This window comes from Epinephelus fuscoguttatus, linkage group LG1 (genome assembly GCF_011397635.1).
Source record: "Epinephelus fuscoguttatus linkage group LG1, E.fuscoguttatus.final_Chr_v1".
In the NCBI taxonomy this organism is placed as follows: Eukaryota; Metazoa; Chordata; class Actinopteri; order Perciformes; family Serranidae; genus Epinephelus; species Epinephelus fuscoguttatus.
The window spans coordinates 49,160,478-49,185,894 of NC_064752.1; the positions used below are offsets into that span (position 1 = coordinate 49,160,478).

General features: G+C 39.9%; 1 protein-coding gene across 3 annotated transcripts in view; it reads left to right on the top strand.

The window, feature by feature from the left end:
• The window catches only part of epha8 (eph receptor A8), a 391,056-nt gene that overhangs the window by 116,253 nt on the left and 249,386 nt on the right, over positions 1-25,417 (top strand). For 2 of the 3 annotated variants that reach the window (XM_049570869.1, XM_049570874.1), the window contains exon 3: positions 21,801-21,854. The exons of the other annotated variant lie outside the window; for it this stretch is intronic. In XM_049570869.1, coding sequence (XP_049426826.1) covers positions 21,801-21,854 — 54 coding nt within the window. The remainder of the gene's footprint in view (positions 1-21,800; positions 21,855-25,417) is intronic. 3 annotated transcript variants of the gene reach the window in all.

Consider the following 25,417-nt stretch of genomic DNA (forward strand, 5'->3'; position numbering starts at 1 on the left):
TCCGGGCCACTGCGGCAACAGCCTTGTCTATGGGGGACCTGCTCTATCCACTAAGCCACAGACACCCCAACAGTTCACCAATGTATGTTAGGCATACCATGGTATGAACAGTGGTTACATAAGCTTTAAAAGTAGCAACAACTCAGTCCTGAGCAAGAGCGACCGTCCGCTATTGACCAATCAATGGACTGCAGTGTTTCTAGCTCCACCTTTTAGTAACAGATCTGAGCGTACCACAACAGAGGGATGACCTAAAATGGGGATGGTAAGGAACAGTTCCATTGGTAACATCCACAGCTTTTGATTGTGGAAATGGAAAAAAACAGTGTAGTGTACTGAACTGAACTGAACTGAACTGTACCGTAGCACAATGCTGGGTAGATTTGGGGCTAAAATGGAAAGACTATTTTAACAGGAAGCATATATATCAAGTATATTGCAGCCTAAGATACATATTGTTTTTTTTTAATTCAATCCAAATGAAAAAAAATCAAAAAGGTTTTTCTGCACACAAGTTAATAACAGATGCCACATAGCGTGTTAATGTCACCCTGGCCCTGTCAATCACACATGATTGACTATTACTGTTTTAATGTTGAATTTCACATATGTTGTCAACATTACGATGAAGTACAAGTATGCACAGGTTATTGGTCACAGTGTTTTCAACATTAGATGTGTCTATTGTAAATAAACATTATTATGTAAATGATTGATGTCAGCACAAGGCTTCTGTAGGATGAGATAAATAGAGGACAGATAAGGACAGTGAAGATTATCAATAACAACAAGCCCAGTGTAACTTGTGTTTACTTTTTATTATTTATTTGTTTCACTTTTCAGTTGGTAAATGGTAAGTGTGTGTGTTTGTGTGGTCTGGAAGGCCTTGGGGCGTATCTTGTCAGAAATGTAATGTGTAGAGGACGTGAAAGTTGAGCAGGAAATATATTCCATCAGCACACCAGATTCCCTGCAAGAATCTGTGTGTTTATACCCACAGCTGCCTTCAGCTTCCTCAGAAACAACAATGATGAATAGAGCCTTAAACAGGCAACTCCCTTTCTATTGTCCCTTACACCAGCAGGACATAATCATCTTTTCAACCAGTTTTCTCTATATATTTGTTAATCAATCTTTCATTCACTCTTTCATCTGTTTTGGCATCCACTCTCTTTCATATTTTATGAATAGACTGAAATTGATTTGAGGCCACGGTCTTGTATGAGAGTAGACCCCAAGATATAGATGCAAGCTTTAGAGGCGACTGCATTAAAAAAGCAACAACAACAAAAAATACTTTAATTCTGCTTAACAACAGCTTCTCTGATCTTCAGGCAACTCACATGGCAACTTCTTTGTCTAAGTGGAAACACTAAATGGGCTGAATAAAACAAAAGAGACTGAGATCAAAGAGAGAAAGGGAGCGTGGAGAATCAGCGAAATCGAGGAACGTGGATCAGATGTGCATTAATTGCCACAAAGAGTCAGAAGAGGCTGAGCCGCTTGACGGCCTGACCCCACAACATGCCGATCAGAAACACAATTAGCAACAAATGAGAGGGAAATATCGCCAGGCTGGATTTACAGCTCCTGTCTTTGTTTGTATTTTATGTAATGAAGATCGTGATGATATCAGCCATATTATTAGTTAACTCAGGCATTCTGGGGGATTGGTGGATTGAGGTACAGATGAGTCACATCATCACAGGTTTAAATATATTACGACAGTACAACACTGAGCTTATCATCCACTGTCTTATCTTTCCTGTCTGTCTGTCTGTCTGTCTGTCTGTCTCTGATTACTATAGTACCGCTCTGTACTGACTAACAAGTATGTAATGAAGACAGTAAATAGAGGATTCTGCCCACTCAGCATACACCTATACAGCTGCCCTTATTGTACCTGATTAGACCTCCTCTTGGGATTGTGTGGGTATGTACAGTCTGTGCTTGATTGACATCCTCCTCACTCTCTGTTAACTTTGTTTGGACAACGTCATCATTCTTAGTAGTCAACACTAGTGCTGCACGATTTGATAAAAATGTGCGATTGCGATTTGATTGGACAATATCGCGATTTGCGATTGTGATTACAATATAATTTAAAAAAATGGTATCATTAGTGTCCTTGCTTGATTCAGTGTTTCCCTTACATTATATGAGGGGGGCACTGACCTGATATAGTTATTGTTATGGACCACGGCACTGTACACACAGCGGAGTGAGCCTGTGTTGCATTCAGGCGTTGTCACGTAAATGACAGATTCCAGCACGCCATAGCACAACACAGCAGCATGTCAAGTGGGCCGAAACTGAGCAAAATTGCTCAGTTTTTCATTTGTTATTATATAGTTTGTTATGGAGTCCATGATTTACCCGTGACACTTAAAAATGTTTGCGTAATTGTGCTTTGTTGTTGATCTTTAACTTTTAAAGTTTTACACAGCATGTCTTACTGTTCAAAGTCGCCGTACCCGAATCCAAAGTATCGCCATGTAATAGACGTTGCATTTTTTTCGCCACCAACTCAGCCTGTTCATGGTCATGCTCACGCTCTTCTTCTGCGTCTGTGTTGGTCACTGCTGCACGCTGGCTGGTCACCTGACCATACGTGCTGCACACACCAGGATAGCTTGTGGGCATGATGTCATCAAACATTGACTGTTGACATTCTGAGACATCGTGTCAAATTCAGCCTGTTATATGCATTTTCTGTTTTCAAAATACACCTCTATTTTCACAGGAAATGTACGGTTTACATACAGTCTCCTTTAAAATAAATGCACTGCATGAGTAAACACTGCAAATTGGCTATTTTTCCTTCAACAACAAACGCACATGAATGTGGTTGGGTTTAGTAAAAAAGAACAGGGTTGGGCTTTATATTCATAAGGGAAGCGAACACTGGCCCCCTGGATGGAAGTCAGTCATTCTTGGACCCATCCACCACCCCTCCCGCTTGCCCTACTGGGACTTTTCACCCCCTTAACTTACCTTGCTCTTCTGGCCATGTTTCCCCCTGATGCTGACGGGCCGTGTATTATGCTGACGTGAAAGTTTTGTTGGTGTCTAATGGTGGAAGTCACCAGGCGTCAGTATTTGATGACTTCAGAGTGAGACTGGGTTGTATTGATACATGTAGTTTGGGTAGTAAGGTATATTTCAAAATGAGCAGTGCTTTAATCAGCCAGAGAAGTGAAAATACCTGCACAGGTGCACATGGGGTTTAAGAATGTCATAAAACAGCCAAATCAATCGACCAGCCAATTTCAAAAAATGATAAAACATGACAATAATTTGTCAGCATGATGTCCTAAGGCCTTTGAATGAATACTTCATCCCCCGGCTGACCTTATGAATATCAGTTACTCACACCATGTTTAATTTATGAAGAAAACTTTGTTTTTCTTTCCCACCCCCATTAAGCGAAGAATCCAAGAACAGAGAAAATTCTTGCTGAATTGAGGTCCACTTTTAAAAACAGCAAAACTATATAAAGACAACTGTTTACACACCTTCACACAACTCGTGCAGCATAATTCAAGTTTCATTTATCCAGTTGTTTGTACAGTACTTCCCAGACAAACAGGTCTTTCCTGAAGGGGAACTGAATGGAAAGTGAAACTTATACTCTCTTAAAAGCCAGACTCCATGACAAAAACAATAATTTTACCTCACCAAACACGTGACCTACTGGTTTGATTATGTAATTGTGTGACTTTGCTGAATGGGAACTTGCCCCCTTAAAACACTTTTTCCAACCTGGGAGTCTCTACCCCCATTAGAGGTTGCCAGAGCTTCACAAAGGTCACGAGGCAATCTTGATTTTCAGGAGTGTAAAATAACAGAAGGCCTATATCTCAGCATTTCATTGATTTTTTTGTGTGGAAAAGTTAACTGTTATTTTAAAATATTATAGTACTATTAGAGATATAAACTTGGGCACGGTACTGGCATGAACTCAAGCCATATTCACAGAGCTTTCACTCTGTGCTAAACAGCCTCTTTCTGTATCAAAAAGTAAAACAAACAAAGAGCAAATAGGACAATGGCGTCAGGGAGAGGAAAACACTAAATCTAAACAAAAAAGAAAGTCTACTAAATATGATGTATGTGTAATCATTAGAATTTAAAAAAATAAAAAGTTCAGTATTAATAGATGAAGGGGATTTGTGTTTGCTGTGTTTTGTAAAATGCTGTGGAAACAGAACAGAATTTGTTATTTTGTATTGAAGAATATAAGTCTGTAGGCAGTGCTGGCCATGGTATAGGCAGTATACATGAATACTAAGGGCACCACAAATGGGAAAAGAAAAAAAATAAATCAAAATGTTTATAGTTGACTATCTTTCACTAATACTATTACTACTATTATTTTGAAATATTACAAAAGGCCACAACAACATAACTACATAGCAAAGCCTACTAAATAATAGAGATGCCTTTTTTTCCTGGGTTCCTGCTGCCCCCCGGCCCCCCTCCCCAGCTTACTTTACCTTTCTCTCTGGGGGAGATGTGACGTCACGTGAACCTTGAAACACGCTGTATTGTTATCATGTCAAAATGACAAAAGCTCTGTGGTGCCCACTCAACTACCACTACACTACTGAGAGGAGTGGATGTGGAGAGAAAGTAAATGGTAAATGGCCCTGCATTTGTATAGTTTAGTCATCATAGTCATCATAGTTTCTAGCCATCTGACCAATCAAAGCGCGTTTTACACTACGAGTCACATTCACCCATTCATACACTGGTGACCAAGGCTACCATTAAGGTGCCACCTGCTACTCGGTTTTTAACACAGTCGCACACCGATGGAAGCAATTTGGGGTTCAGTATCTTGCTCAAGGATACTTCGACATGCAGACTGGAGGAGCCGGGGATTGAACCATGGATCTTCCGATTTGGACAACTCACTCTACCTCTGAGCCACAGCTGCCCAACATGAAAGTGACAGGAAGAAAGCTGGTTATTGTTACCTCTAAGCAGTCAGTGGCCACATTGAACAGCATGTGAGTACTATGATCTGCACCTGAAACAATGTCTACAGTTTGTAACAACTTTTCTGTCAGAATTTAGATTAGAGATAATTGAAACATCCAGAGTTGACTGACATTTTATAGTCCTGTACTTGTGTGTACCTGCAATACCTTTTGCATTTTTGATATATTTGCATTGTGTGTTATATTACTGTGTGTATGTGAGCTCTCTGTCTGCCACTTCTGATTTCTCCTGATGAGAGACCTGATGAGTTGACAGGCAGTAAACAGATGTGCAATCTACAGCCAATTAATTTCTCATTCTCTCTCTATTGTACTTTACTCTGTCTCTCTCTGTCTGACATATCCACACACACCCACACTGCATTGTCAGTTGGCCGCTCTGTAAAGCGCTGCGTTTCTGTTGTTATCATGATACAAAACTCTCTTATCACACTCACACAAGATAAACATGTCCTACTAAATGTCTCTGACTTTTCTTCTTCTTCTTCTTCTTCTTCTTCTTCTTCTTGGCTGTTTGCTGAGGACGAGCAGAAAGATTTCCATTATTTACAAGACTACGTAACAACCAATCTCATTCCATCCCTGCTTGCCGTATGGCTTCCAACCTCACAACAATCTGCCTTCAGCTGCTGTGATTTTTCACTCCTGGAGAAAATTACAAGCAGGAAAAATCTAAGATTTCTCAAGAAAAAAAAAAAAGAGATGTTGATAGTGCAGTGATGGCAAGATGGGAATAATGAGGGCGATAGAGAGGTTATACACCCCACTAATTAGCCAAGGTCTTCACAAGTTCAAGGACGGTTTCAGTGTAGCTGATAAAGATGAGAGGATGAGGAGAAGGGGGGTGAGATGGGTGAGACTTCCTACATCTTAATTATCCCGGTGGTTTTTGGCTTGTGGCGCCTTCTGGAGTGTGTGTGTGTGTGTGTGTGTGTGTGTGTGTATCTGGGGAGCGGGGCAGGGTGAGTCGGGGCTGAGTAGAGGAGTTGGAGGGCTTCCATGCAAAGCCCTGTCTTCTTATCCAAGGCCGAGGTCAGCTAGGCATGGCCCAAAGCTTCCCAGGGTTGACACTTTCCCTTTCAATTACTCTGTGGCTTGCACAAGCATCCACAGCCCAGGAGGATCATGGGTAACACTGGGGTTAAACACACATGTCTTCAATTATATATGCATACAAATTGTCTATATTTACACTTTGGGAAAATAATCAATGCAGTTTACTGTTGAAGGTTAATATTTATTGTGTCCATGATTCAAGAGAGCACCAGTTTTGGATCTGATGAATACCAAGTTTTTAAACTCAGCCCACTTTCCCCTGTAATCCTCAATACAGCTCATCTGAAGGGGAGAGACTGGGAGAATTGCTTTTCTCTTGATAGAGGAGGAAGTCATATAGTTTGACACTGAGTGAGTCACTGATTCTGTTAACATCCACTGAGATTTTTTTTTTCATTACTGCTTTTTTTGTTTTATCCCAGAAATAAGTACTGTACAGTTTTCCTGCAAAGACCCGTTTTACATTAACACACAGGGCTGGTCTTAGTGTTTTGTGGGCCCTTGGTAAAATGCTGCCTTGGGGCAAATCTTAAAAACACAATAAAATTGTATCTTTACTTTCTTAAAGTGGTCTTTAGTGGGTTTGGAATTGCACTTCCATAAACTTTGGGACCTGCGAGTAAATATGGATGCTGAAACCTGGTATTAAATGGGCCCCAGGGCTGAATTATTTGATAAGCTCCAACATAGGAGATATTTGGAGGATATATTTCTTATACATTTTTAATTTGCAATAAGACATAAGACAGTTGTCACGGATGCATTTTTCCCTTCAATCCAGAGGAGAGCTCTCTGTGTCGGAGCCATACAGCCAGCTGCATGTGCAAGGGGTGGGGTGGGGCGGGACCAGCTCTGCCACTTTGTGTTGCACACACACAAAAAGGCCCTGCTCTCGGTGACAACGGCAGAGAGAGTGAAACACTCCATAGTGTGGGTATACTTTATGCTTATTGAGGTATGCTTATTGTCACAATTTTAACAACTTGTGTGCATGTAAGGGCAGAAACGAAACCAATCTTTTGAAACATCTAACAAAAGTATATCACGTACATGCAGAGAAATGCACTGTTTTCGACCACCTAGCTCATAGTTCATCTCCTGTTTCCCCATCCACCTCAGGTATGTTATAGTCTATAATGGTAATCTATTCAGTTTTCTGAGGTTTCCAGCATTTTTTCCCTTTTAAAGGGGTGTTTGGGGGGAGTTTTTCTTTATCCGCTGTGAGGGTCCAGGGACAGAGAGATGTATGCTGTTGTAGGAGGAACAGCTTTTTGAACTCTTCCAAAACCTAGCTTGTAAGTAAATGGACAGAATGAATGGGCCACTCTGAGGGTCAAATGTTTATAACTTTGTCCGTTTCGCCTCAAATTTGATGAACTCTTTCACCGTCATCCTGACGCAGAGGGTGGTAATGGTGTCAACTGGAAACTCTCCAGATCTCAGTTTGCTGATTACCATCCTGGGAAAATCCAGCGTTTTGACAACTCAGCCAGTTTAACTGCCAGACCCGGGGTCATTAACTATGCTTTTAAGTTCACCACATCTTCTCCCCTTTTTGTCACATCTATGGGAGCCACTCCAGCTCTATCTTGCTCTCACCCTGGTGAAGATAAGAAATCCAGATGGGAGTGGTAAATTCAGGATGAATTCCTGAGTAGAGACTAAGTTTCTCTTGTTAACTTGAAATGTCTCTTGAAAGTAAAACTATACATTTTATCCATGTTCTAACATGTTGTTAGTTGAATGATTTTTTTTTTCCCCACTCTTGTAGGTCATAGTAGTAGTGAGTTGTAATTTCATGTATTTAATCCCTCATTTAACATGGAGTCATACTGCCATCTTGTGACGGTAGTTAAGAAAAGTTCCCATAAGGAATCCCATATTATATTTCGAGTTAAGATATAGTTGGATTGATTAATCAACTTGTTTTTATTAATTTGTGCTTTCTCATTTAGTATGTTGAAGTAACTGCAGACTAGGTTTGTTTGTGCACGAACCATTTTATACTTGTGTTCCGTTGATATATGCAGTATAATAATCATATTAAATCTAATTTGATGTTAAGAGCCGATTTTGACCATGATGAGAAGAGTATGTGTCTATCGCGCATAACATGTTAAAGTATATAATCTCACACCTGCCTTGCCTCAAACCCACCCACTCAACGTGGTCAGATAAAACTATTGAGCTTGGCGCATCTCCGCACTTTCCTGTTACTTTCTTTCCTCTTTTCCTTGTTCTTTTACTTTATTTTACTTTTAATTTTTTTCTTCTTCTTTCGTTTGCCGTCCCTCCTACTACTACTTATACTCTTTATGCTTTAACCCGTTACGCTCTTATACTCGCTTCCTGCGTAACCCTTTCCTTTCTTACAATCAAAATTATTTTAAACTTTTAAGTTTTGCTAGACACGTCCAGGATTGTCTTGTCTGTCCTGAGTTTTCTTTCTTTTCGTCTGTGCCTTCAGTAACATTATATACCTGACAAAGCTAGCTGATTGCAACAATTTTTTATACACGTTAATGATAACTTTGATAATAATATCAAACGGCCGACAAGATTGTTTTGACCCTTATTAAAGGCGAGTAGCCACAGCTAAATAGATAAGCTACTATTCGACCTGCAACTCCATCAAAGATTCATCGGATCCAGCACTGCCAGACACTTCCCAAGTGTCCGCAAAGCAGGGAGACTTTCCGCAGCCTAAAATAAACTGACACTTGGGGACCACCTGAAGGACGTCACAGTCAGGCTCCTCTCCACCACTCTGTTACAGCCGGCTTAGTTCCGCTGGGGGGAACTGCCCATTAGTCCAACAGCCCATTGATCCGACATCCCATTGTTTCGACCATATTAAACCCATTGTTCTGTGTCCATTCCAAGTCCATTCCGAAATCATCATAATGCCCTGTGGTTAAGGTCTGGTTAGGTTTAGGCACAAAAACGACTTGGTTAGGTTTAGGAAAGATCATGGTGTGGGTTAAAATGAAAAAAAGTGGCAAACACATAAGTTGTGAGCCTGCTTCGCCTCAAGCCTTTCCAAGCTGACTCAGAGCCGGTCGCGACGCACCATCAAGGTAGAAATACGCCCGCCGGGAGACGTTCAGCACCGCGGACCGGCGGACTAATGGGATGTCGGACCAATGGGCTGTCGGACCAATGACATGGACCCCTGCTGGGAAGCCCAGGAGCTACAAAGTGACAGTCTGGCGTCCTCTGAGAAACATCAGCCTGAGCCAATGCTGCTTAAAGTAGGCAAAGAATCTGATTTTGTGTCATTTCATATCATCCTCATTTACTACTCATTTACTCAGCTGTTAAACATTTAGCTCTAAACAAATCTTCATTTATCCCCAAGTTATTGTCTGTGAATATTTCTTTTGAGCGGGAACTAAGATCACTGTATAGAGAATTCATAACCCAGATATTGAGATTGATTCATGATTGATAAGTGTACTAACGAATTAATAATTGGTTTCCGGAGTTATTGATTTGATTAGTCGCTTCCCTCCATAGGAGGGTGGTGCCCCTAAATTTATTATGAGTGCAAACATTTTCTAAAGGTATTGCTCCTACACTGTAAAGCCCTTTGAGGCAAGTTGTGATTTAGAATACTAGGCTTTATAGATAAAATTGAAATTAAATTCTTAACAATGCTGTAGCAGAATTTACGAATTTCAGAATTTATATACTGTACTTAAATACATAGAAAACAAAGCAATGCTAATTCTGTTCTACATTTATGTCATTTTTTTCTCTTAAAAAAACCCCCAAAAAGAGTACCATTAAAGTACTGGATTGATAAGCAGTGTCAGTAAGAGTAGTAGTATTGTTAAAATCTTAACTATGCCATCCCTACTTGTGAGAGACAAATTGAAAAAAGAGTAGTCACAGTTCACAACTTAAATCTTAAACCCAAAATGAAGCTCAGCATAAGTTCAATCAGGAAGACTTTCTTTGTGCTCATCCATTCACAACTCTCTCCATCCCACTCCCACTGTTTCCTTTAATCAGCTGACTATGGGTGTTCACTCTTCTACTTACCCAGTCAAACTTTGCTGCAGTCTCTCTCAGCCAATCAGGATGCCACTGCAAAATTTTAAATCTGCTCTCTCTTCTGCTGCTGTTAGCCATCATTTTCGGCAGAATCTTTGTGCTGGCAATCGCTGACTTTCCCTTTTTTCTTTGCAGTCCCTTTTTGATAGTAACAAGCGGAGTGTGTGATTCCTCAGCAGAGGCAGAATCATCTCTCACTCATCACGTTCTCTGGTTCAGGTGATCTTGCCTGTTATAAGTCAGTATTGTCAATGTGCAACTTCATTCTTCATTTCCAACTTGCATACATACACCCGGATTGCCACAAGCAGTCCCCAGCCACTCCAACCAAGCTTTCCACAAACACCTTGCTTCAGTCCCTGGATATGCCTCAGCCTCTGCCTCATCAGCGTCCTCATCATGGCAGGCCTCCACACGCAGCCAGCCTCCACACACAGCCAGCCACCACTCTGAGCCAGCGCTTCATTCTGCCTCCAACCTGTCAGCCCCAGTGCACCTGGATCCCTCACAGCGAGAGAGAGGGCGGTTCAAGTCATCCGATCAATAACCATCCTCACTGTTTAAGTGTGTCAGATATGATTTGTCTAATTCATTCAGTGCTGCAGACAAACATTATCACTGCATCATTTATGTGAAGCAATTTATTTAATTCTCCTGTCGCCCCTTGTTTCAATGGGAAAACAATTACCGTAATACCGTAATAGCAGCGGGCCTTGATTTCAGTGGTCATTGGGTTTCATCAAAGTAAGCATATTAAGCAGGCCCATTATGCCCTCTGCTTCACAATGGTATTCGCTCATTTCAAGTAATGCAAGTTGTTCTCTTCATCCTCATTCATAATAATAAATATATTCACATGCGTATCATGCCGTTATCTTACCACACTTTATGTACCATTTCAAATTAAAAGCCCCTCAGCGATTTCTTCGGTGTGCATTTTCTAGGTGACAGCCATAGAATATACTATTATCTAGCACAAACACTTAAAAAAGCACTCATTTATAGTACTCGTATTTCTCACTTTTCTCTTCTTTTAGGAAACTCAGTGTAGTTTGCATGTGTGTCTATGCTCTCACATCATCTGTTCATTAAGTGGCAGTTCTTTAAATCTGTTAATATTTTATATCTAACATTTGCTAAACTATAGCAAACAGTTATTCTTTATGAATATGTATCTAAATAAATGTTTTAGTGAGTAAATATATATACACTTTGGGTCACCTCTGGGTTTGAAATGTGCTATAAATAAGTTGTGTAACACTTTACCTGAAGGTATCTACATAAGGGTGACATGACACTGTCATAACTATGACATGACACTGTCATGAACTTGTCATAAACATTATGTACATGTCATAAATGTTTATGACTGCTGTCGTTAAGTGTCATTCAGTTTTTGTAATGACAAGTCGACATTGTTTGGCTTGATTATGACAACTTGTCATTGATTAAAGTGACATTACCAGAAGATGTCTTTGTCATGACAACTTGACATTAAATTTGTTTCGGATGTCCTTATTATGACAACTTCACATTAACCAGGATGACATTACCAGAAGATGTCTTTGTCAGAACAACTTGACATTAACAAAAAAATGCACCTCTTTTTGTGTTTATGACAAGGTGACATCGTGGTTATTATAATTAGATGTCCAAGGTTACAGACCGATTCTAACACTCAGTCAGATAGATGTCTGGCAGGATACGACACAAAACTGGCTGTCATGACACCATTATGACAGTGTAATGAATAAACTCTTTGACCTCAACTAAAGTGGTACCATTTTGATTTGTCATTAAGATATCATGATATCTTACTCACTGCTAAAAGTTAATAGTTACACTACTAGTTACATTACTTTTGGATTACTCTGTAACATCACCTGAGATGCACCATAACTTAATTGCCAATTAACAATATAAAGTTAAACCTTATATATGCCCAGATCAGCACAAATCCTTATTCTAATACGGAGGACATACACAAGATCTCTCTTTTATGCTCTTTAATACAACAAAGCTGATAGCAAAGTTGTTAAAAAATCAGCCCAAACAGCACAACATGTGTCAAGAACAGGGCTACAGTACTGGCAGTATGCAAAATGTCTCAAAATAAAATTATGATCAAAACTTTTATTGGAAACTTATATCATCATTAAATGTCTATTTCTATTTTGAGGCCATGAGATAAGCATTGTCAAACTGAATTTCTTTACAATACAACAATATAACTTAAAAGAGATTGTCCTACCAAACAACTAATGCAAACATGAATTTGTTCAAAATAATGTCAACAAATAAAGTAAGATACTGGCCATCATCATCATATCAGACAATGGTGAGACTTCAAAGGAAAACAACATTGCATATGAAATGTAATTTCAACTGTGCATTTAACAGGCCAAACACACTCAACTCACTGTAGCGCACTCACCAAACTAGGGCTTTACAGCACATTTTTCCATTTTACTGGACATGCTTATCAAAGAAGTGGTTATACCTCATGAAGAGGAGTCTCTCAAATTGTTTGTCAGACAACCTGTTCCTCCTCAAAGTCAGCACAAGACTGCCCAAGCTACAGAGCCTCTCCACCGGTGCACTAGAGGGTGTCTCTGTGTTGAATTTCATACATATAGTCTCTATTGTGGGGAAACGGTTCAGAATCGCCATCTCTGACCCAGACTTCAAGTAGTCAATGAGTGCTGGAGGTGGAAATCTGTGATACATCCTGCTCATCGGAGGGGGCAGCACTGTATTCGGTGGTCAGCAGTGTCTTTAAAATATCTCTCCTCTCCCTTCTGTCAGCCACCGCACTTTAAACTTTGGCAGTGTGACAGCTGCAAGGATATGGAGGACCAGAACTGCCAAAATTAAAAATAAATACATAAATAAATGAGTCAATAAATAAATTCACATGCCATTAAATTGCACAAAAATGCATAAAAAAATAAATGTAGTTAACTAACTGATAAAATGTGTCTTTTCTTTTACATTTACATTCCCTCACACATTCTTTGTACATTTACATTCCTACATACATTTTAACATTTACATTCCTTCACTCATTCTTTATACATTTACACTTCTTCATACATTTATACTCCTTCACACATTCTTTGTACATTTACATACCTTCAGACATTTATTACAATTTGTACATTTACATTCCTTCCTGAATTCTTTTCACATTTACATTTCTTCATATTCAAATGCCATGTTCCTTGCGCAGATTTCCTGCTCGAGCTTTGGCTTGTCTCCTTGCACTCAAACTGCTTCTGTGCGCTTGTGGAATTTCTGCTCTAAGATTTCTGCCCAGCTCTTGGTTTTGTTGTGTAACAACCATAGACTGTATGAAAATATGGACGTAGTCACCGTAACGTCACCCATTGGTTTCTGAGGAGCGGGTTTGAAGCTCAAAGTAGGTGGCTCTGACCGTCGCCATCTTGGCAGTGCCTGAGTTTGCCCAACTCTTGGCCAATCAAAAATAGGCAAAGAGGCGGGCCAAATGAAGTCTGGTTGCTTAAACACGCCCACCTCGCTCAAAGCTGCTAAGTTAGCTAAGGCTAACAAGCTAGGCTACTTTTTGTTGAAAAATAAAGCCTTGGCTGCTTGGTTGGTGTCACCTTATCTTCAGCATCACTCAGGGTCTACGGGTCTTCATCTTCTAGCTTTATGTTAGCATGTTGCCTTTGCAGGTGCTTGGAAAGATTTGATGTCGTGTTCGCAGCGGTGGAGAATTGTTTATGGCCTGGGCACAGTTCACACCTTACCATCACATTCTTGCCCTTTTGTGCAAAAAATTCGAAGTAGTGTGTGTATCCCCACCCCTCAAAAGACGTCTTAAGCGGCTCTGCCATTTTTCGCTCCGTCTCCTCCTCCATGAAATCCAGCCAGTCACAGTCAGGTCACGTGAGTGAGGTCAGACGAGTTTTGCATAAGCACGCATGAAAGGAGATGTTTGTTTTGTTTTTCTGTCCTCCCGTTATGCAGATAGTTGAATAATTTAAAGTAATGCAAGTAACAATATCATTATTTGATTATTAACTGTAATGCAATTACTGAAGTTATCAACAGTAATGTGTTACATTACTGCATTACAGACAAATGTAATCTGATTACAGTAACGCGTTACTTTGTTACTTTACTTTGTTACTTTAGTTTGTAACGCATTACCCCCCAGCACTGGTCATGACAGCCAGTTTTATGTCGTATCTTCCCAGACATCTATCTGACCGATTGTTAGAATCGGTCTGTAACCGTGGACATCTAATTCTAGTAGTCATTATGTCACCTTGTCATAAACACAAAAATAAGTGCATTTTTTGTTAATGTCAAGTTGTTATGACAAAGACATCTTCTGGTAATGTCATCCTGGTTAATGTCAAGTTGTCATTTTAAAAAAAAATATAGTTATGACAGTGTCATGTCACCCTTATGTAGATACCTTCAGGTAAAGTGTTACCATAAATTTGCCTTGCCTTTCTTAGACTGGTTTTGTCAATATTAGCACCATTTCATTAATCAGGTTTCTGTGCCCTAATTTCTTGCTAAGTCATTCAGATCGCTGATGGAAGACTTTTGAGGTGTTCTCATCTGCAAACTCTCAATCAAGTCTTGGTTATAGTATTTCCTATTGCCACCTTCATATTTATGGAGTCACAGTCATGCATCAGCCATTTGCCATTTCTGTTTGGTTGTCATGTCGCTATTTCGTCATTGCTTACTTTATAATCCACAATCATGCATCACTCAAGATTATTTTATCTTGGTTATCTAATCACAATTTCTGTCTTGCTGATTTATTATCTGCTGGTCATGGGACCTATTCTGCTTTACTTCTTTATTCAAGTTGGCCATAAAATGTAATTCTATTGGTTTAATTTACCTTGCTTGCATTTATTATGCTGCTCACTCATTTACATGGTCTGCAGGACATCACGCTGTATGCACATACATCCATGTTCTTTGGGACCTCAAGCAAATGCACAGTCACGGTCTGCGGGACCTCATGCTCTATGCACAAACACCCATGGTCTTCGGGACCACTCACTGTATGCTCATAGGTGGTCAACGGGACCCCTCAACACTTATTTCTGTTGGTCATGCGACTATTCATTTCTGTTTGTCATGCTGACTTAATTTCAATTTGTTCATCGGACCTTATTTTACTTTCACCATTTTATTTAAGTTGGTCTTATTACCTTAGTTTCAGTTTGGTCTATGACCTTTTATGTCAGTTGGTCTTCACTGACCTTTCATTTTGTTCTACACATGGTCCTTAAGACCCCAGGCTGTGCACCCAAGGTCTATGGGACCTCATGCTCATACACAGTATTTTCTGTTTGGTCGTCTGACCATAATTTCTGTTTGTCAATGATGACTTTAATTTCTGTTGGGTCGCCGGACCTTATTTTACTTTGACCAGTTTTATTTAAGTTGGTCTTATGACCTTAGTTTTTGTTTGGTTTTATGGCCTTTTATTTCTGTTTGGTCCTTGTTGACCTTTTATTATGTTCTACATACAGGCCTAGGTCACTAGGACCATGCAACAGTTACGGTATTTTCAGTTTGGTCATCAGACCCTTAAATGCTGTTGCTGACATGCTGAAAATTGCTGCCTTTAATTTATGTTTGGTTGCCGGACCTTAATGTTTTTTTTTAAACATTTTATTTAAGTTGGTCTTCTGACCTTAATTTCTGTTTGGTCTTATGGCCTTTTATTTCAGTTGGTCCTTGTCACAGCTTACTTCATCTCTGGCTTTTATATCATTTAGTGGTTAGACCTCAACACATTTCCCTCCTGCTTTCCTTTTCAACACTTATTTCACATCCATCATCATCTACTAGTTGGTGGCTCCCTAGCTGTCATTCTAGACATATTCCTACCACACATTTCTCATCAGAGTTATCCCATCTCATTCAGGGCTTATTTCTATCATATACTTAACAATGCACATATCCATTCCATAGTCTTTCTCGTTTTGCTTTATGCATGTTTCTCTAGCTATGCATCTCCCCTTAATTTTCTCTTTACATATTTATTAGAAGCCTCTTGCCTCCTGGTAAGGTAAAGGTCACCTCATGTTGCGGTTGGTTGTCCCTCTCCCTTCTTACGCATCTTTTTCAACTATGAATTTATCACCCTCCTTAAATTATAAAATCTCTCATCTCATCAAGTTCAATCAGGAGGACTTTCTTTGTGCTCATCCATTCACAACTCTCTCCATGCCACTCCCACTGCTTCCTCTAATCAGCTGACTATAGGTGTTCACTCGTCTAGTTATCCAATCAAACTTTGCTATGATCTCTCTCAGCCAATCAGGATGCCACTGCAAAATTTTAAATCTGCTCTCTCTTCTGCTGCATTTAGCTACTGTATCATTTTAGGCAGAATCTTTGTGCCCTCCTCCACCCCATTCACCCCCAGCCAGCATATCCAGACTCCAGGACAATGTCAATAAAGTCTCATACATCTACTCATCCAGATCATCAGCACTTCTCCATCTTCCTCTCATCTCATCTTCACCACCTCCACCACCACCAGCATCTAGACCCCGGGGTGGTTCCCTATTCAACAATGGATTCATCACCCTCCTTAAATCATACCATCTCTACAAGGCCTAATTGCCAAAGACATTTTTATTCATATGTTCACATGTTTATAAATATTATTTTACTATAAAAATGAGTCTCCCCTGATTGATTACCCTAATGATATCATCAGAGTTCTTTTTCCAGACTTACAAAAGCTTCTCCAGAACCACAGAAGACATTATACGCTACTTTTTATAGACTACTCTTCATTAAAGGGAACACCACCTAAACTGAGAATACCAATATGGTATTCCCGTGGCCTAGTTAAGTTCAGTCAGTATTTGTGAACATGTGATTCTCTCTCTCCAAGTAAGAAACCAGAGAACAAAGTCTTGTGATGTCATCAAGTATAAAGTGTGGTGCTGCTTTGTAGATAATGAATGGAAGGCTGATTTTATGAACCCACACAATGTTTGTTTTATTTTTTTTTATACCCAAATGAGCTATATTCTGTTGTAGTGATCTCAGTGCTGAAACAGAAAATGGACCCATACTCAGAACATTCCTCTGGCTGCTCTCAGTGTCATCTTTTACCATTCATTGTCTGTGGAGCAGCTCTGGGCAAAGTTCCCCTTCAGGAGTAAAACTATAGTAAATCAGACCTTCTTGGAGTTTCCCTTTAACATGATATCACTCATTTCGAAATTATGTGAGGTGGCACCAGTGTTAATTGCATTGACACAAACTACGATCTACGAACTACTTCATTTTTGTTGATGAGACAACATGACAAAAATGTCAGTGGTAGACCATCAGATGATGCCGTGAATGGCCATGTTTGCAATTATATTCAAATGCTGCATGAGCAACAGGCTGGTAAACTCCAGTAAATAGTCTGCTCCAGGATGTTTGGCTAGCCAGCAAAAACACTCACACTGGAACAGTGTCAGCCATGGGTGTGAGCTGTGAGCTGTAATTCAGCATTAAATAATCAACCTTGTGTGTCTGACTGAGGATGGTGGAGCTGTTAAATTATTTTGTGGAGTTTGTTAGTTGCACCAGAGCTGGTAGCAGTTAGCTCCACTTGTTAGCTGCTGAATGTCATTTTGAATTTCTGTCAACTAATACTAGACTTAAACTATGAAGGATGAAAATGACTAAAATGTGACTAAAAATAATAAGCATTTCCATCTCAAGAGTAAGAATAAATCTAAAATATCTGTCAAAATTAAGACTGGATGGCACATAGAGAGAACACAGTTGAGAAGAGGAAAGCTGTTTGATTTGATAGGAGGAGAAGAAAGGTGGAATTAATTGAAACTCTGAATTATTACATTTTTTGATAGCTTTATTGGTTTGAATCTTTTGTTTAATGTCTTCCTTCTGAACAGTATAAAGACCCAGTAAAATAAAATTAAAAAAGTTATATGTTAGAAATAATATTCTTTTTCTTTTTTTCTTATGCAATCAAAAGTGATTTGAGATGAGCAGTCACGAGTCATGAGCTGTCTTAGAGAATCACACTTGACCATTATTTTTGTGTTGTGAAATTAAGCAGGGACATATCATGGGTGTAGGTGATTTTTTTCAGTGTCATTTGGCTTAATGTTGTTTGTACTTCCAAAAGAGTGAGGGGTTACTCACACACTAGTCTCCTCATGGTGTCTTCTATCAGTGGATCATTTTATCAACTAAATCTCAGTTTATTTTGTTAACCAATATTCTATTATTGTACCCTTTTGAATAATATGTCCTTGCTTTATGTCACAATCCCACTCCCCTGGAGTTTGGGTTAAGCTGTTTGCATAAACTTATGACACCCTGCAATTGAGTCTCCATGTTACCATGAATAAACCAGTGGACAGAATATCCTTATTTGCTCTATGACTGAGCTGTGGTGGGACACTTCTAATACAGGAGCACCAAAGGATATTTTTCTCCTGACATCAAAATGTACCATGTCACTGCACAACTGGATTTGCACTGACAATGAAACCTTTAAGCAGAGGGTGTGAATCATTTATGTGTGGCAGTGAGATGTTAAGGAGTAAAGCAAGCAGCTTCACCAGGTTAGCTTGCAGCATGTGCTTTAAGCGAAATTGCACTGTTGTACAATTTGGCTCTTATCCAGACATTTTTGAACAGTGTGACTCTTTGCCATGACAACATTCATTTTACAGGTAGGTAAAATTTTGAACAATATAGAGTAACTAAACCTGCAAAACCACTTTTTTTTAGTTGAAAAGTCTATGGGTATTTAGTAGTGTTGTTAATAGATTCAGGTCGAGATTTCAACACTGAGTGCAAAGTTTTTGTATTGTGCCTTGCGCAGCAACATTTTCTTAAATTTCTCTTTTATTTCCTCTTTATTTTCTGGCAAGACTAAATGTAAGAGAAGTCAGCTCCACATGCAGTGAATTTTCCTAACCATCCAAACCTGCTCTTACCCAGGTGTGCTGAACTATGAATCCCACTTGATCAGAAGTCACCTGTTAGCAAAGGTAACGTCTTCTAAACACTATATAAGGCAAAGTGTTGTGCCAGGTGCAAATAATCTGGCACATGCCCAAGATTGGAGAGATGCCACCAAAAGATTTTGGAAGAAGAAGGACTTCTATAGTAGTAAAATCAATGTTGTGTCAAATAAACTTCAACAAAGTGAATGTGATTTTCCAGAGTGCCAGCACTGGTATTTCAGGAAAATCAAAAATCCCAGTGATGCCAAAACAATTGCTGTTTCAGCAGCAGTGGTGGAGGAAGTATTAAGATCTTTTAATTAAGTATATGTAATAATAGCACACTGTAAAAATACTTTGTTACTGGTAAAAGCTCTGCATTAAAAATTTTACCCAAGCAAAAGCATGCAAGTACAATCATGTATTGGAGTATTAAAAGAAAAAGTTACTCATACAATTTATTTTTTTTTAAATACAGTACAGGCCAAAAGTTTGGACACACCTTCTCATTCAATGCGTTTTCTTTATTTTCATGACTATTTACATTGTAGATTCTCACTGAAGGCATCAAAACTATGAATGAACACATGTGGAGTTATGTACTTAACAAAAAAAGGTGAAATAACTGAAAACATGTTTTATATTCTAGTTTCTTCAAAATAGCCACCCTTTGCTCTGATTACTGCTTTGCCCACTCTTGGCATTCTCTCGATGAGTTTCAAGAGGTAGTCACCTGAAATGGTTTCCACTTCACAGGTGTGCCTTATCAGGGTTAATTAGTGGAATTTCTTGCTTTATCAATGGGGTTGGGACCATCAGTTGTGTTGTGCAGAAGTCAGGTTAATACACAGCCGACAGCCCTATTGGACAACTGTTAAAATTCATATTATGGCAAGAACCAATCAGCTAACTAAAGAAAAACGAGTGGCCATCATTGCTTTAAGAAATGAAGGTCAGTCAGTCCGGAAAATTGCAAAAACTTTAAATGTGTCCCCAAGTGGAGTCGCAAAAACCATCAAGCGCTACAACGAAACTGGCACACATGAGGACCGACCCAGGAAAGGAAGACCAAGAGTCACCTCTGCTTCTGAGGATAAGTTCATCCGAGTCACCAGCCTCAGAAATCGCAAGTTGACAGCAGCTCAGATCAGAGACCAGATGAATGCCACACAGAGTTCTAGCAGCAGACCCATCTCTAGAACAACTGTTAAGAGGAGACTGCGCGAATCAGGCCTTCATGGTCAAATAACTGCTAGGAAACCACTGCTAAGGAGAGACAACAAGCAGAAGAGATTTGTTTGGGCCAAGAAACACAAGGAATGGACATTAGACCAGTGGAAATCTGTGCTTTGGTCTGATGAGTCCAAATTTGAGATCTTTGGTTCCAACCGCTGTGTCTTTGTGAGACGCAGAAAAGGTGAACGGATGGATTCCACATGCCTGGTTCCCACTGTGAAGCATGGAGGAGGTGGTGTGATGGTGTGGGGGTGTTTTGCTGGTGACACTGTTGGGGATTTCTTCAAAATTGAAGGCACACTGAACCAGCATGGCTACCACAGCATCCTGCAGCAACATGCCATCCCATCCGGTTTGCGTTTAGTTGGACGATCATTTATTTTTCAACAGGACAATGACCCCAAACACACCTCCAGGCTGGGTAAGGGCTATTTGACCAAGAAGGAGAGTGATGGAGTGCTGCGGCAGATGACCTGGCCTCCACAGTCACCGGACCTGAACCCAATCGAGATGGTTTGGGGTGAGCTGGACCGCAGAGTGAAGGCAAAGGGGCCAACAAGTGCTAAACACCTCTGGGAACTCCTTCAAGACTGTTGGAAAACCATTTCAGGTGACTACCTCTTGAAACTCATCGAGAGAATGCCAAGAGTGGGCAAAGCAGTAATCAGAGCAAAGGGTGGCTATTTTGAAGAAACTAGAATATAAAACATGTTTTCAGTTATTTCACCTTTTTTTGTTAAGTACATAACTCCACATGTGTTCATTCATAGTTTTGATGCCTTCAGTGAGAATCTACAATGTAAATAGTCATGAAAATAAAGAAAACGCATTGAATGAGAAGGTGTGTCCAAACTTTTGGCCTGTACTGTAAATCTAATCACATAGATGAGGGGCATCTCATTAAAGGAAAATGTGTCCTGTTGGAATTACGTTAAGTGAATTCCAACATGCTGAAATGTAAAACATGATTGCATGTGTTAACCATTGCTTGCCTGACCAGAATACATCAGCATATTTAAAACAAGAATTAATCCCAGTTCAACAGTGAGATTTTCATAGGGATGGGATGGGAGGATGAATGTATGATCTCGTGCAAAACCATAATCATTACATTTTGTTTTTGACTGTCAAAGTGTGCACCACTCCAACTCAGCCATATAGATAATGAGGTTTGAAATCATCTGGAAACCATACACTTGGTCTTCTGAGAAATCCAAATATAGCGTACCATACATACACCTGCCACACTAGAATAACTGCCGCCTGGGTGTTTGTGACAGGAGTCGTCACATGTTTCATTTAAATTCAAAGCTAATAATCTTCTGATGTGCTCAGGAAGACATGTAGGCACACACGCTCATGTGGGAAATACAGACAGCAGCTGAATGATTTGCTGAGATGTGTGAACATGCGACTGACCCAAGAGTGTTTCTTTCTCCGTTTCTCTTTCTCTGCACAGTGGGATGCCATAAATGAGATGGACGAATACTTCAGCCCTATCCACACGTACCAGGTGTGTAATGTCCTCAGTGTTTTATTAGAGCTAATTATAAGAACTTCATGGAAGATATCACTCTGATCCCAGGGAAACTGTTTTTTTTTCTTAATGTAAATTAAGATTGATCTTAAAGCACAAACTGGATAGTTAATAACCAGCTATTCTTATATATCTGTCAGATTATATAGTTATACTGTTCATTAAATAATACAAATAAAGATTATACAACAGAGCCCATGAATGAGCCACCACACAACTACAGACTCTCATTAGCAGCTAACCCAGTAGCACAGTAACATACTCGACCCCCGAGCACAACTATGACCTCTTGCTCATTAGCTAAGGTTAGCACAAAGCAGGTAGGTGATTCAGCCAGAAAAACTGAAAGGTCTGTTAGTGCCAGCTGTTTAGCTTGTGTTTTTATGACTGTGGCACCTAACAGAGAGGTTTATTCATGTATGTATTAGACTGACAGAGCTCAGAAAGCTTGTGGGGCATGACAAACTTGCCGCTGACACCAACTCTGATACCATGCGCACTAATGTCAGTAATAATATAGTGTTTATACAATAGTGGAGGGGTTATGTCAAAGATGACTCCGATGGGTCATGGAGCAGGTTTTTAGGCCCATACAAAAAATCCTGTACACAGAAATGATGAAAAACGGTTTAAAAGTCTAACTCTACAGTTCGGTGCTACACAGTTCAAATGTTTTTAACCAGCCAGGCGGCTGTGGCTCAGAGGAGCGGGTCGTCCACCAATCAGAAGATCAGCAGTTCAATCCCTGGCCCCTCCTTGAGCAAGATACTGAACCCCAAATTACTCCAGATGATGCTTCCATTGGTGTGTGAGTGTGTTAAAAAAAAAAAAAAAAAAAAAACTGAGTAGGCCGCCAGTAGCCTATGTGACTGTATGTGTAAATGGGTAAATGTGACTCAGAGTGTGAAAAGTCCATTGAGTGGTCAGATGACTAGAAATGCAGGTCCATTTACCAATTTCTGTATGTATAATGTAGATCGCTTTGATGCTGCAGCTGGTAAAGTCACTGAGTCACTGGCTTCGTTTAAGTCTCTCCTAAAAACTAAAAAATACTTCTTTCATAAAGCACATCCTGACATTATCTGAGCTGTCTGTCTGTTTTATTGCTATCTTACTGACTTTAATGACCTTTCATTATCTTGATTTTAACTGTGGCCTTATTTTATCTTTTACTAGTTGACATTTTATGACATGTTATTTGTTTTATTCTTCTTGTGTCTTAAAGCTCCAGTAGGCAACATTGTTTTGGTATAATTGAGTAAAAATTTTATAATATCCTCTAAGCATAATGTAAATGAAGTGGTCGGAGACAAACAATAGGTTTCTGCATCTCACCATGGCTCTGTGTTCAGCCTCTAAAGAATCAGTATCGTGCCGATGTGCATCAACCAATCAAAGGTCAGCTCAGACCACTGCGTTCTTATTGGCTGTTCTACTGCATATGCGCATTCCCGTGCCGCCGGCAGAAGGGGAGAGCAAGCGGCAATGGCAAACAGTGCACCAGGTAAAATAGCTATTCCAGCATTGGCTACAACTGCCTACATGGCTAAACAGCCCAAAAAAAGGAAGACAGAACTCGGTTCCCCAGAGCCCCGGAGGGAGGGGAAGGGTGAGGTGGGGCGAGGGTCGGCCGTGGGAGCGGAGCCGAGGGCTCTCCGCAGAGAGGGAGAGCCGAGGCTCGGGAGTATGTGCGGGGCTGCGAGGGAGGGATGGGGAGGGCTGCTGCACGGTGAGGGAGAGCCAAAGCTCCCAGAGAAGGAGAAATAGAACCAAATGGGATAAAATACTTGCGTGCTCGTCTGGTAGAAGGGGCTCAGGGCGGAGACGAATGAAACCTAACTCAGATGAGACTCAAAAATCAACCATTTTCAGTCTTTCTACCTACCGCAGCTTTAATTGTGTTTAGTTTCATTGTACAGCACTTTGTAACTGTGTTTTCAAAGGTGCTATATAAATAAAGCTTTTACATATCTTTACAAATTATCATTGATAAATGATGACGTAGTTTTATAGATGCTCAGCAGTATATAAAGTATTTAAATGAGCTGCACCTTTATGATAATAATAATAATAATAATAACAATAGATATGTATATGTAAATGATAAGTAACTAAAGCAGACAAATAAATGAAGTGGAGTAAAAAGTACAATATATCCCTCTAAGATGGAGAGGAGTAGAAGTATAATGTAACATAAAATGGAAGCACTCAAGTGCAAGTACTGTAACGCAAAATTCTAATGATAGCAGTTGCAAAGTATTGTGTTTCTACTCAATACTCCTTACTAACAACTACTAATATTTTAAACAGCACAATCCTTAATTAATCTGGAAAGTATATAACTGTTTTAAAGGGTAAATAAGATGCCAGAAAGCAATAAAAGCACCAAAACAGAGCTTCTTCATCAAATAAATTTCCTGGTTAGGTTCCCTCCATACCCCCCTACAGAGGTCAGGGTGCATGTGGAAATATTCACTCTGAGTGCTGCAGCATACAGTATGCAAATTTGCGAATCCAAGGATAATGAAGGAATAACCCACCCTCATCTTTCTATGAGTGGCCAATACTCATTGCCTTTGTTGGTAGGATTGGTTGGATTTAGGCAAGAGGAGTGGTATTGGTTAGGATTATGGTAAAATGTCAGGGTAAGTGGACCAGAGGCAGAGTAAGGCAGAGTAAAAGCCTTTGCACACTTAATCTGTTTTTTTCATCTGAAATTCTGGCACGACTATAAATAACTATGACCACACAGTGTTTCAATCATGGTTGCACTCTGAGTACACAACTTTAGACTTTAGTAATTTAAGTTTTCTTGGCATGTTTAATTTTCTGCATTTTTCACATCCGTCAAAAGCCTTGAGAGAGCTGTTTGACCAAGAATCAGTGATGCAAATGTGGCGACGGGAAACATCTGTGATAAAATACAGGAACAGGTCAATAAGTATCCTTTCATAACTCAAATGGCTCATGTTCAGCAGGTCAGATAGTAATATTCAGGTGGATGATGATGACGAGGATAAGGATCACACGCAGACAGACAGACAGTGAAAATGTGGAGACAGAGAAGGACAGCTGGGCCTCTTTAGCTGCTGTGCCAAATGCATGGGGAAAGATTGGCAACAGCCAGATAGGTAACTCCAGTGGAGAGAAGCAGGGGAGGAAATGTGTCTTTTCATTTTGTCTCGTATTATGAATTTTTACAATAAAAAGAACCATAAAATGCACCATGTGTGCCAGGTTTTGGAGTAGCAGAGTGGACTCTGGGCACTCTGACTGAGGAATCGCAACAGCAAAACACCAAGTGTAGTGAATGTGTGATTAACTCACTGATTAACCGTTTGTTAATTCATGTAAAAATAGAACGCTCTGTTTCTTTGAATACCAGCACTCACATTTTAGTGTAGTGAATCAGATTGGATTTACAAGCTTACTCAAAGACAAAGGAGTAGTGTGTCCCCACCTTGGGCCTAATTTACTTCTTCTGTTACAGACTTTCATAAAGGGCTGTTTGGGCACTCAAGTGACAAAGAACTCTGCCG